This window comes from Ovis aries, chromosome 4 (genome assembly GCF_016772045.2).
Source record: "Ovis aries strain OAR_USU_Benz2616 breed Rambouillet chromosome 4, ARS-UI_Ramb_v3.0, whole genome shotgun sequence".
Classification (NCBI taxonomy): Eukaryota; Metazoa; Chordata; class Mammalia; order Artiodactyla; family Bovidae; genus Ovis; species Ovis aries.
In genome coordinates, this window is record NC_056057.1 from 13,439,000 (window position 1) to 13,453,057 (window position 14,058).

Genomic DNA, 14,058 nt, shown 5'->3' on the forward strand with positions numbered 1-14,058 from the left:
TAGAGTACAGGTTTGGCACTAACTATTGAAGTACCTAGTTAGCTTCTCCAAGCTTCAGTTTTATCAGATATAATATAGGAAATATATAATATAATATAAACACAGATATGAAGACTGGGAGAAGGCAGGAAGGTCAAAGGGCTTTCTTTCCAAATGTCAGTAAATGTTTGTTTTAGTTTAATACAAAGAACTGTTGACACTTTGAACACAAAGACTAGCACACAGAGGTGTGCTAGTGGTGACTCAGTGGTAAAGAACCCGCCAGCCAGTGCAGGAACATGGGTTGGATCCCTGATCCAGGAAGATCCCACATGCTCTGGGGCAAAGCTTGCACCACAACCACTGAGCCTGTGCTCTAAAGCCCAGGAACCGTAACTACTGAGCCCACGCCCTACAACTTATTGAAGCCCACACACCTAGAGCTCATGCTCTGCAATAAGAGAAGTAACCACGTGAAAAGTCTGTGCACTGCAGCTAGAGAGTAGCCCCCGTTCTCTGCAACTAGAGGAAAAACTGTGTAGCAATGAAGACCCAGCACAGCCATTTAAGACCAGCACATGGTAGTCACACAATAAATAAGGAGGATGGTGGCTGAAAAACAGGCTGCCCCTTCAGAAGTGTTCATTGGATAGCTTCTTGGTGGAGTGGTCATAAAAGATGTCGGGCAACAAGCAGAAAGTTCAGGTGCTTATTTCTGGATTTCCTGCTCAGGCACAAGTCTCTTAGGCACTTAAGTCTTATGATTCGTTCAAGGCTGTGTGCTTTGGAATAGGGAGCTCAGGCCTGGAGACATTTGTGTATTTCTGTTTTTCCCTTTATTGTTCAACTAGGGTGGAGAAGGCAATGGCACCCCACTCCAGTACTCTTGCCTGGAAAATCCCATGGACGGAGGAGCCTGGTAGGCTGCAGTCCATGGGGTCGCTAACAGTCGGGCACGACTGAGCGACTTCACTTTCACTTTTCACTTTCATGCATTGGAGAAGGAAATGGCAACCCACTCCAGTGTTCTTGCCTGGAAAATCCCAGGGACAGGGGGAGCCTGGTGGGCTGCCGTCTATGGGGTCGCACAGAGTCGGACACGACTGAAGTGACTTAGCAGCAGCAGCAGCAGGGAGAAGTGGAAAAGTTGGGTATTATATGCCATCCTCCCTTGGGAACTTTAGCCAGTTACAGTTCAGAAGGAAATAGACAACTCTGATTCCATTTATCCATCCATGACACACTTATACTAAAATATTATTCATTGCTTATCTGAAATCCAAGTTGAAATTTAAGTGGGCACCTTGGGGGAGAGAAATAAACTTGAGTGCCAAAGTACCATCTCTAAAAATAGAATAATAAAATAGAAGGCACCGGATGAGAGCAAAAAATCAAACCGAAAATCTGTTTCTTGAAGAGCCTTTTGTGGAGGTGGGAACATGCTGCTTTTCAAAATATTCTAAGGGACTGAAAGGAGAAATGCTATGCATTTAAGCACCCCACAAAACTCTGTAAACAGTAGGTACTTGATATTCTGCACTTACAGGGTTGCCAGATAAAATGTGAGATGCCCAGTTAAACTTGAATTTCAGATAAATAATGAATACTATTTTAGTATAATTACATCCCAAATATTGCCTGGGGTATGTTTATACTAAAAGAAAAATTTGTTGTTTATCTGACATTCCAGTTTGACTGGGTGTCTTGCATTTTTATTTGCTAGATCTGTCCATCCATCATTCCCCTCACCTTCTCACATCAGCCAATATGAGGCTTCAGTTGTCCAATGAGGTTACAACCCTGTGAAGTCACTGCTAAATAAAGTTTATTATAGTCAAGTCTTTATAAAGAAAAGACACATTAAATTTTAAATGACCCATCAGGTCCAGTCTGTATGAATAAGATTTATCTACTTTTTCTTAGGTTTGCAACCATATTTTTCATTCAGTTCAGTTCAGTCGTGTCCGACTCTTTGTGACCCCATGAATTGCAGCACACCGGGCCTCCCTGTCCATCACCAACTCCCAGAGTTCACTCAAACTCACGTCCATCGAGTCGGTGATGCCATCCCGCCATCTCATCCTCTGTCGTCCCCTTCTCCTCTTGCCCCCAATCCCTCCCAGCATCAGAGTCTTTTCCAATGCGTCAAGTCTTTGCATGAGGTGGCCAAAGTACTGGAGTTTCAGCTTTAGCATCATTCCTTCCAAAGAACACTCAGGACCAATTCAAAGGGACTTACATTTAAAACACTTATGATTATTAAGAAGAGAAAATTATAAACTAAGAAAACTTCAATTAATAGAAACACTGGTGGTTTGAACTATAGGGATAACCTAATGAGCTTGTGAATTTTAATGGTCTTGCCTTTGAAACTGGGAGCTGGATAGATCACACAAAATCAGCCAACTCAATAAGTCTCTGCAGAACAGGGCAGTCATTTATATAACATGAAAATCAAGCTCAGCATGTCCATTTCTTCCCGGTGAACGTTCCTCCTCCGACTCTGACCCTTCCTGTCACACAGACACTGTCCTCCTCGTGTTTTTCTAGAGCAGATGAAGCTACAGCCAAGCCAGTGGAGCTGGAAACTCTAGCATCACCTTTGACCCACCCCTCATCCCCGGGGCTTCCAGAGTTTGGGCCAGACCACTGCAATACTTTAACTAGTTTCCCCAGGTCTTTTTACTCTCCATTCTGGTACTTGTCAACTCTAACTTCATATGAGAATTATCAGAATTTTTAAAAATAAAAAATACTCATGCCTGGGCCCCACTCAGAGCAGCAGGATTGGAACTGCTGGGGGTGCAGTCCAGACAGCAGGCCCCCTGGAGATACTAAGGCACAGCCAGGATTGAGAATCACTGCTCTACTCCAATCCAGCCTTCCAGGTCAGCTCTACACAGTCCTGCTGATTATGCTTTAGAAAGTGTAAACAGGTTCCTGTTTAAAAAACAAAGCACACACACAGCAAACACTGATAGCTCCCTTTTGCCCATCAAAGCTGGCCCCAATTTCTCAGCATACCTTTAATAACCATCTTGAGACCTATCCTTCACCTATCCCTACTGTAATCATCCCTTAACTTTAAGCTCCCCTCAGATCCAAACTTCCCCACATCAGTCCCTTTGTTTATGCTCCAACCTCAATCTGGGACTGCCTCCTTCCTCCCCACTGGGGTTTCACCCATCCTTCCAGGACAATGTCTAATGTCTCTTCCTCCTGAGCTTCAACTTCAGGAGTTGTCATTTTTCCTCCTTAAGCCTATAGGGGTTGGTTTGTACCTGTCCTGAACATCCTGATTGTCCCTGTAGTTCAGATGGAATCTGCCTGCAATGCAGAACACCTGGGTTAGACCCCTGGGTCAGGAAGATCCCCTGGAGAAGGGAACGGCAATCCACTCCAGTATTCTTGCCTGGAGAATCCCATGGATAGAGGAGCCTAGCGGGCTACAGTTCGTGGGGTCGCAAAGAGTCGGATACTACTGAGCGACTAACACTGCTACACTGAACATCCTAGTTTATCCATCTGTCTTAATTTCTCTCCTTCCCTTTCATAGGGTAAGAACGGTGCCTTACTCTATTACAGGAGCCTAAGAGAGCGCAGCATACAGAACAGATGCTCAGCATTTCTGGAATTCTTTCGCGTGAGGCTTATATAATTTGAATTGATAATGTGGAGACTGTGACATCTGCCTACCGCGTTTTTTTTTCATAATAAGTAAAATGTGAGGACTAGGCATGTCCTGTTTGGCATTCTGGCTTCACGGTTCCTGGACGAGGAGATAAATAAGGAAGTGATGTAAGAACAGTAGCTGAATATTTCAAGTATTTTTCATCTGCCGCGCCAAGATTAGAGAGCGGAAGAAGCTTCTCCAACGCGGCAGGGGAGGGATGGAGAACAACTTTGTTAAAGACAGAGGCTGGTTTGGGCACCAAAGAGAAGCAGGATCCGTGACCTGAAATAAATCTTTATAATTAAAGTTTCAGTGCATGAGTAATAGTGTTGTTTTCAAGCTAAAGCACGAGGTTTGCCCTTGAGTAAATTGCAAGGCACTCGCACAGCTCGTCAACCTAGGTAGCAAAGAACTTTGTGAGCAGCAAAAGCTTGTAAACTCTCCAGGAAGTCTCGCGATTCAGCCCAAACTGTGTGGGGTTTTAGCGGGCGGCTGGGGGTGGGGTGGCGACGCTCGGCGGGCCGGGGAGCAGAGCCGGCAGAGAGCGTCCCCGGCCCCGGGTCCCAGCACGAGGGCCCCCGCAGCCCCGGCCACCCCGACCCTGCGGACCCGGGAGGGCCCCCAGCCCCTACCTGAGCGTCAGGAGCCTCTCGCCCAGCAGCGCCAGCGCGATCCCCAGCAAGCTCAGCGCCAGCAGCCGCCCCATGGCTCGGGAGCCGCGCTGCCTTGCTCCGCCGGACCCGGGAGCGCTGTGGGCGGCGCCGCGGTACCGCCGGGCCACGCGGGCTGCGCTCCGCCCCGAGCCGCCCTGCTGGCGAGAAGCCGGGGCTCCGCCCTCGACCCGGCCCTTGGCCTCCGACAGACACCTTCCCTGGGAACAGGGCCCGCCCCAGGTTAGATGGCACTTGGAATTCCTTCACTTCCCTTCACTGACAGCCCCGCAGGAATCTCAAGCAGCCCTCAGGCTTTGCTCAGTTCCCACTTCCCAGACATTCCTTCCGTCCTAGTCCTGGAACTTACGTCCTAGAAACTTACGACGCACCGTTTTAAAGAGTGTGTGTGTGTGTGTGGGGGGGGGGGGGGTGGTGTATTTTTATTATTACTACAGGAAAAGATACTGGGTCATGTCTTGTAAATATATGTTGGAATCACTATTTTTAATAACAGTATATAGATGGGAGGAAGGAAACATCAAGTTTCTAAGTAATGCTTCATCCAGACTGTGCTGCGCTCAGTCCGGTCACTCAGTCGTATTCGACTGTTTGTGATCCCATGGACTGTACATAGCCTGCCAGGCTCCTCTGTCCATGGGATTCTCCAGGCAAGAATACTGGAGTGGGTTGCCATGCCCTCCTCCAGGGGATCTTCCCAACCCAGGAATCAAAGCCAGGTCTCCAGCATGGTAGGCGGATTCTTTACCATCCAATCCACCAGGGAACAAGTGAGTATGGCTGAAATAAGCTTCTGCTGGTTGCTGGTTAATTGTCACCCTACATTATGTAGGCAGAAATGGTCACAATTGCGAATTTCCAACAGACATAGATCTTATTAACGAGTAAATAAAAGCAGATGCCAGTTTCTCACCTGTAATACACCCCAGGAAAAAAGAAATAAGACCCTGCATTTCCTGTAGGGCTTCCCTAGTAGCTCAGCTGGTAAAGAATCCACCTGTAGTGCAGGAGAGCCTGGTTCGATTTCTGGGTCAGGAAGATCCGCTGGAGGAGGGACAGGTTACCCACTCCAGCATTCTTGGGCTTCCCTGGTGGCTCAGCAGGTAAAGAATCCACCTGCAATGAGGGAGACCTGGGTTTGATCCCTGGACGGACTCGATGGATGTGAGTCTGAGTGAACTCCGGGAGATGGTGATGGACAGGGAGGCCTGGCGTGCTGCGATACATGGGGTCACAAAGAGTCGGACACGACTGAGCAACTGAACTGAACTGAACCCACTGCAGTACTCTGGCCTGGTCGCAAAGAGCAACTTTCACTTTCACTTTCCTGTATATGAGTGTCTCTGATTCAGTCCTGAGGGATATTAGTAACTTCTGTTGCTTGGTAGAGACTTACATAATTGTCCTTTGAAAGCCCAGGAGGCTTACCTTTTGTGTGTGGGTCATGGACTCCTCTGGCAGTAGTGAAACTATAGATACCTTCCTAGAAAAATGGTTATAAGTGCACACAATGAAAGTACTAGTTGCAAAGGAGATCAGTTACATTCAAAATAAATGATCAAAGTGTTCTTTCAGAAGTTTGTGCTACAGTAATACAGCAATGTAATGTGTGCTACATTGTTAACACATTAAATAGCAAGGTGTAGCACTATTCTTTCAAGTAGTGATGAGCCTAAATGTTATTTCAAGAAATCTGTAGCACTATAATGAAATAATGATCATAACTCTTATTTCCATTAGTAACAAAGTCACAAGTATTGCTAATGCTTCTGGAACTTGTTTCCTACTTTCGTAATTGAAAGCAATGCTTAATTCCATTAGAAATCAAGATACTTTCCGCTCATTCAAGGTCACAAACCCTCCAGAATTCTATATATGGACCATCTGGATTAAGAATGGTGCCATAGTTACCGTATGACTGGGTAGGTAAGGGTGGGATCTCTTCTTTAGGGAGGTTTTTTTTTTAATTGTCTGTTTGAACACAAATACCCTGATACCATGCTTCTTTGTTTTTGTTTTTGTTTTTTTAAAAATTTTGGCTGTGCTGAGTTTTCACTGCGGCACAGGCTTTTCCCTGGTTGTGCGAGAGGGGGCTGCTCTCTAGTTGCCATATGAGGCTTCTCATTGTGATGGCTTCTCTTGTGGAGCATGGGCTCTGGGGCATGTGGGCTTCAGTAGTTGTGGCATATGGGCTTAACAGTTGTGGCTCACGGGCTTAGGTGCTCTGCAGCGTGTGGGATCTTCCCAGATCAGGGATCCAACCCGTGTCTCCCGCATTGGCAGGTGGATTCTTTACCACTGAGCCCCCAGCGAAGCCCTAGGGAGGTTTTTAATGACCATCTTTGGAGAAGAGAAGAATCTCATATGTGACGTCAGAATTTAGAATGAAGACCTAAAAGAGAAGGCCTGGGCCTATGGCCAGGGCTTCTGTGTTAGTTTGGAGAGCATTATGCCAATGATTCTGAATAGTGACCGGTACATAACCTGTGCCTGTACATCTAATTGTATGTATAATTGTTGTGTGCTCTTTCCCTTTGCTATGCCCTGGCATTTTTGAAACTCATGTTCTTAATATTAATAATTCAGCCTGGTTGCAGCTGAACTTAATGAGTCAAAGGTCTGCTTTCTTCAAGATATACCCAGGGTAGTGAAACACAGCTCTTGTGCCAACCTGCCCTTCTTGCCCATGGCAGACATCACTAATTGAGCCTTCCATTGTTTCTCACTAAGCCTAGGCTTGTCTTCACATCTTTTCAAACAACAACAGAAGAGAAATAAAGGTCCCTGAGGATAGAGTTCCATTCAGGATGAAGCCTGCTCCCCATCTTGTGCCACCACAATGCCCTGGGGTTTAGGATGGAGGCATTTGTGGTAAAGAACCAGGCTTTCAAATCCAGCGAGACATACCTCACCTGTCTCAGAGAATCTTGGGGAACCCTCAGTTTAATTTTATTAACTCGACCAGTGAGTCCCCTCAAACTTGGTCTCCTAATTCCTCAGGACTGTGTGTGAAGAGCCCAGTAGCTCCATTCTGGGAAGGGAGAATTAGGGAATTTGGGATGGACATGTACACACTGCTGTATTCAAATGGATAAACAACAAGAACCTACTGTGTAACACAGGGAACTCTGCTCAATGTTTTGAGGCAGCCTGGATGGAAGGCAATTTTGGGAGAGGATGGATACGTGTGTGTGTATATATATGGCTAAGTCACTTCGCTGTCTACCTGAAACTATCACAACATTGTTAATCAGTTATACTCCAAAATAAAACAAAAAAGTTTAAAAAGTACCACCACCCCCAATCCCTATCCCTACTATGCCAGGGCTGAGAATTATCTTTTCGCATAGTTGGGTTAGAATTCCAACTAATTTCTCATAGTTGGAAATTAGAAGCCTAATTTCTTCATCGCAAGAAAATGGAGAAGGCTGTTCATAAATTCTATAGTACATACAAGGGATTACATTTTATAGTATAGCTTAGCAGTCTTTTGAGATAATTGGAGTTTGTAGGCCATGCCAACCTAACCCCTGGCTTATGTTTTCTCATGGGAAAAATTGTTTTCTGACTCCCAAATAACCAAGCTACCCAATACAAAAGAGACTTGTTTTAGAACTTGTTTGTATGCTGGCAATTCCTCACACTTGGTTGGAAGTATTTCTCAAATAATGACATATAACTAGTTTGTAATTAGAAATTAATGGTTGTTAAGCAAAATTGCAGAAATAATAATAGTTTTTTTCAATGCTTCTCAAACTGTGTGTGGTGAAGGACAGATTTTCTTTGCCTTTGTAAAGTACAATGAAAGTGAATTACTAGAAAATGAAATGAAAATTCAGACGTACAAAATATAAGCCCAAATCTTTTGTTATTTGATTCAGCAGATGTAAAATTACTTTGTCAAATTTGTATAACAGTTCTAAATGCGTACTCTCAAATTTTCATACTTATCTCACCAAGGGTGAGAAACAAAGCATTCACAGACCAAAAATGGTCCTGGAACACAAGTGGACAGCCTCTCATGATCGTATTTTAACGCTTTAAAGTTCTTTGCAGTAGATCATCAGGTGTAAAATCCCAGTAATTTATGAAATAGGTTTCTTGTAATTATTGTCATTTTATATATGATGGGACATTCGTCCCTCCATATCCTTTTTATTTTCTTCCTCTCTTTTCCTTTTTTTTTTCAAGGAGTCATATCTTTAGATCTTTTAACATAGAAATACATGGAAGAGGTGTTATAAAAGAGTTATTATCAGTAAAAGAAAGATTTGCTTTGTAGATGGTTCATACTAGTGCTCCTTGGAGGGCAGACTTCCCTACCAACTTACAGCAGTGTGCAAATTCAAAGAAAAAAATGAAATGAGTTTTTCCATTGTGTCAGTGTATCTCTAGAACATATGAATAAACAATTTTGAGATAATGTTGGAAGTTAATCAGATGGTCCGTTTGACCCAAGTCATTTTCTGAGAATTTCAGTATACTAAAAAGTGAAGAAATGCCATATAACAAAAATAGAAAATTTTATATATTTTTTTAAATATTTATAATCAACAAATTAACATTCTTCAGATACTAGATTGAATATTAACTTGCTATTTGTAGAGGTCAAAAACACACAGATGTAAAGTAAAATTTTATAGGCTAGTCACAAAATAGTTATGCATTTTACAAAAGAAAGTTTATTTCTGGCTTATTACAAGAGAAATGGCCCAGTAAAATGAATGAGTTTTTAAAATTTTAGGTAAGAACAAGAAGGAGGAAGTGGAACTTGTGTTAAATCACTCTAATATTCTTGCATGTGTGGAAAGAGAGCAGAGATAGTGGATAACTTTACATTTTCTTAAGGTAAGATACTGAAAGAAAAACGCAGTGTGTAAGTTCAAAGAAAAAAAATGAGTTTTTTCATTGTGTCAGTGTATCTCTAGGACATACGAATAAACAATTTTGAGATAATGTTGGAAGTTAATCAGATGGTCCCTTTGACCCAAGTCTCTTCCTACAGAGGGCTGACAGATTTGCTGCCCGTCTTCCAGGAGCTGTGGGACCACGTGGGACCTCTCCAGAGGTCTTGGTAGAAAATGGTGGGAGAGAGAGAGGTTGGGGAGACCAGACTCAAAACTCCCAGTCTCCTTCAGAGGCTGACTTGGTATGGCCTGAACTGTGTAGAAAAACTAAAGATATGTTCCCTGCATTCTAGGAAATACACGCATGTTTCCCATTGTCTAATACCAATCATGTTTCTAGTTTTCATAAATAAACTGTATGTGCAATATCTTTCAGAGTAACTTACTTATTGAACATTTCCTATTCTAACACACTTTTCAGACATGACCTCATTTAATTCCCATAGCAACCACTGGAGTTAGTTGGTTATTCTCTCCAATTTGTAAGTGATGAAACTTAGGCCAGCGGTTAAGCATCTTGCCCAGGGTTACACACCTCGAAAATGGTGGAACCAGAATCCAATATAAGAAAATATATATTAAGACCTAATTTCCAAAAAAAACCCCTTCATTTCAACCCTTGATGTATTTTTCAATTGTTAAATTAAGAGACTTTCATTCCTTTGCTATTTAAGGTACGAGTAGAGATGACTCAGCTATAACAGGAGTTGTAGAAAATGATTTGGTATCAACTCTCATGAAGGAGAGTCTTTAAAATTGAGTTGCCTTTTATACTTTTCCTCTGCCTGCCTGCATTACTTCACAGTTATTGAGTATATTCTGCATCTCCAACCAACTACTGGGATCTCAAAGGAGGCATACATTCCTGCCGTGGTGGAGGTCATAGTTCAGTGGGAGAGGGAGGCGCGTGAACAAACATGGGCAGTGCTATCTGTCAAGGGCTAAGAACTTTGAATTTTACCCTGTATGTGCTGCAGAGCTACTAAAGCCTTTTAAGAAGGGAGAATCAATGTTTCACAAAGGTCACTGGCTGTGGGAGGGTGAGTTGGGTGGAGTCTACTTCCCAAGTCTCCTCAGAAGAAGCTGTGAACAAGGCTGAGGCAGGAGGTTGGGGGGGAGGGCAGGGGGTGGGTTTAAGGAATTTCAGAGATCGAATGGATGGAAATAAGTGGCCGATAAGATGCGGGGGAAAGGAGGAGTTGAAGAAGATGTGGGTTGTTCAAACGGGTAAATGGGGATATACTGTGGGATAAATGGAAGAGGAACAGATTGAGGTAGCATGGGCAGGGGATTGAGGAGCACCATGGATGTGCTCCAAGCCCAGGGGAAAACTGCAGACAGGTTTCTAATGCTCAGGAGCAAGGTCTTGTCTGGACATGGAGACGTGGGGTGCATTAGCAGAGAGCTGTGTAGAGGATCTTTAGGAAGGGTTGACATTGCCCCATGAAGTGAGGGACATGTAAAAGTCCTGAGGGGCTGAGAAGCAAGCTAAAAAGTGGGAGGTGGGGTGGAGAAAGAACTGAACTGAGCTCTAGGGATCGCCTTAAACTAGGGAGAGCAGATGCTGGCATAGAGATGCCCATTTTTGGTTTGTTTGTTTTTCTCCTAAATCTGAATATGGCCTTGAGGCTCTTTATACTACAGTGTTCCAGGCAGTCATTCCCTGACCATAGGGAATGAAACCTGTTTGCTTTCGGACCGGGAACGATGTGAATGGTGGAAGTGGTTGGAAAGAAATCTCCAGAGTTATCCATACTTGGCATAAAACAGGCCCTTTCCTGCCCTTGGCAAGAGTGCTCTGGAGCAGCTCACTGCCTTGCCTCCAGTATCTAGTTGATCTCATTGGGCCCTTTAGCCCTGTGTTATGTGGTCATCTTGAGAAGTTCAGGCTTCCTAGTCAACCTTCATCCATCAGACTCTTCCCATATGTCTGGGTACTTTCTCCTAGCTCTCTATCCTCCCCTGCCCACACCTTCTAAAACACTTCTGTTATATCCTCTGAAACCCACAGTCATTAACAAAATCCCCTATATCCTCAAACATCTTCTCTAAATACCCTTTTCAACTTTCTATGTTATTTGTGTGTGAGTACATGCTCAGTCACTGTAGTCGTGTCCGACTCTGTGCAACCCTGGGGAGTGTAGCCCTCCAGGCTCCTCTGTCCATGGGATTCTCCAGGCAAGAACATTGAGGTGGGCTGCCTTATCCTCCTCCAGGGGATCTTCCCAGCTCAGGAACTGAACCCGGGTCTCTTATGTCTCCTGCACTGGCAGGCAGGTTCCTCACCACTCGCGCCACATGGCCCCCAGCTTCAGGATACTTCCCTGCCTGTCCTAGATAGTTCTGCTCCCGCTCCCTCTTATACCGCACTGCCGAAATGCGTGGCGATTTTGACATCCTTGTGGGTAACCTTTCCAGACTCACTGTTTCAGTTCTGTGACTACTTTCCCTGCAGTGACCTTGTCTCTACCTTACTTGTCTGCCTACTTACTCCTCTGGTGGTACTTTTAAGCTGTTGCCATCACCAGTAACCACAATACTTCCACAGTCTCCGTTCCAAGATGTCATTTTCCAGCCACCATCCCTTATCTTTTAGCTCACTCCCTCTGGTTCTCCACTTTTTGAAAACTTCTTTGACCTTGTCTGATGTCTTAACTCCTTTTTAAAACGGCTGCCTTTCAGCCCCACCCCCCAGACTCCGTTTAATTCCACTCTGCAGAGTGTTGATTCTTTATGGTGTGCGTTTTCACTGAAACAGCATATATGTAAATCCAGCGCAGTAGACTGTAAGTGTATATGTTTTTCCTAAATTCTGAGGGCGCTCACATACTCGAATCTAGTAAGAACCAGTGAAAAATGATTGTGATAATTTCTTCCAGTCAGTGAGTTTTCTAAAAAATGCATGATTTCTTCCTTTGAGTACCCTTTCCTGCCATCTTTTCTTTGTTCTGGTGAACAGCTTTGTCACGCAGGCTGACCAAAAAGGGGTGCGAGTGATAGAACGGGGCCTGGGCTGCCACAGGACACAAAGAGTATCACGGTGGATTTCGGTTTTAGACGACAGACTCAAAGCCCATTCACGGGGACATCTGAGGAACAGAAGTGAAGATTAGCCGATAATGAGATTCCGGGGATAGTCCTTGACATTGTCATGGACATCATGAACCTGACTGCAGCCTGGAGGATGGGCCAGGCTTTTAACAACTGGAAGCTGAAAGCCCCCAGCGCTCGGGTCAGAGAAGGGACAGTGATGGGCAGTGGGAGAGGTCAAGAACTTTCTCTGTGGGAGTGATGTGATGAAGACCAGGAGACTGCTTGTTTCTGTTTCCAGGGACCCCATCCCCTTTGCTAACAAACTGCGTGTGTGCAGCTCAGACATGCAGGAGGAACTTAGATTTTATTTGATATGTTTTATTTTAGGAGAGTAGACGTGAGAGTCTTAAGGAATGACTTTTGGAGACCTATTTCATTTTCTGCCTTTCATTTATTTTTTCCTGCAAGCAGTGTTTTATTATTATTATCATTATTTCCTTTTAAGCCTGTGCACTTTCTTTTCATTACTTTGTATTTCACAGGCGCTCTGGAGCTTGAATTTGCCTGGCTGCCTTGGGGGAAGATGAACTCACATTTGGTGTGGGAGTTAGGGGTAGGGCTCTTTCTTATTTTAAACACAGATAGTGGCTATCGTCTATGTTTACTTAATATTTTATGACTTGAAAAAATAATGACTATTTACATGAAATATGATTAAATTGCAGAGATGGAGGTGGGATGTTAAATTAAGTCCTCAGTATTCTTTGTAACCTTTTATTTCATATCCAATAACCCTGCCTGCATTCCACAAATTTAACTTGTGGATTTTCTAAGTGAGAAGACATTGAAGTTACTTGAGTATCTTAAAAATAGAAAATGAAGCCAGTTCTAGCAATGTGAGGCACTGCACAGAGGTCCATAAGTCGTGAGAAATCACGGGGATTTGTCCAAGCAGGCTGCTGGAATGATAGAAAATTCCTGGTGGAGGACACTGGACAGAACCGAGCAGTGGGGTGCACACAGGAGGAAGGAAGGAAAGAAAGAGGACAGTGGGCCCGAGGGGCAGCAGCCTCTTCTGGGCTCCAAGCTGGCGATGGGTCAAGTGAGCTGCCAGCTGAACTCCGCCAAGTCCAGGGCATCTCTGGAACCTACCTGCGCCTGGGAGTGGCCCTATCACCGCCCCCCCGCCCCACCCCTGCCTCTGCCAGGGGCTACAGAAAAGTTCACGGAACCGAGCCTGTTTCCTAAAACTTTCGTTAGCAACCTCTTCCCACCAAGGAGGGAAACGCAGTAGGCACCACTGTTCACCTGGGCGTTCCTTCAAGAGTTCAGTTCTGCCCAGGAGTGGGGCAGCCCGGCTGATCACCAGGGACTTTCCCTCTTCCGAGACCTAACATGTAGGAGCAAAGGAAGGTTGGATCAGGTCACTCAGCTCCTGGCTCTGGTTTCTAGGTTAGAGTGGAACTGTCTACTGTGCTTAGCAAGTTTTTACACATAATTTCAGGAGTTTTGTAATCGTGTCAAATACTACCAGAGCCTTAGCCAGGAAAAACAATATGCATTGCTGACCTGTTTCTTAAGAAGAACAATAATAAATAAATTTTAAAACCCTATAATTTTACAACCTGATAAACTTTTTCTAAGTATAAGTTTTTTAATGGATAGCTGCAATGTTAATTAAAAACCTGTGTATACAAGCTCCAGTAATGTGGCTTCATTTTGTGTATTTGTTCTCCAAGACAGGATCACAGATGATAATTTTAAAAGACCCATTGACCCAAGACACTCTCCTTCA

At 44.3% G+C, this 14,058-nt stretch overlaps 2 protein-coding genes across 3 annotated transcripts in view; one reads left to right on the forward strand and one right to left on the reverse strand.

Moving 5' to 3' along the window:
- Positions 1 to 4,358, reverse strand: part of PON2 (paraoxonase 2) — a 28,373-nt gene extending 24,015 nt beyond the window's left edge. The window contains 1 exon segment of the mRNA NM_001126348.1: positions 4,285 to 4,358. Coding sequence (NP_001119820.1) covers positions 4,285 to 4,358 — 74 coding nt within the window.
- Positions 1 to 14,058, forward strand: part of ASB4 (ankyrin repeat and SOCS box containing 4) — a 212,092-nt gene that overhangs the window by 39,983 nt on the left and 158,051 nt on the right. The gene's annotated exons all lie outside the window — the stretch shown is intronic.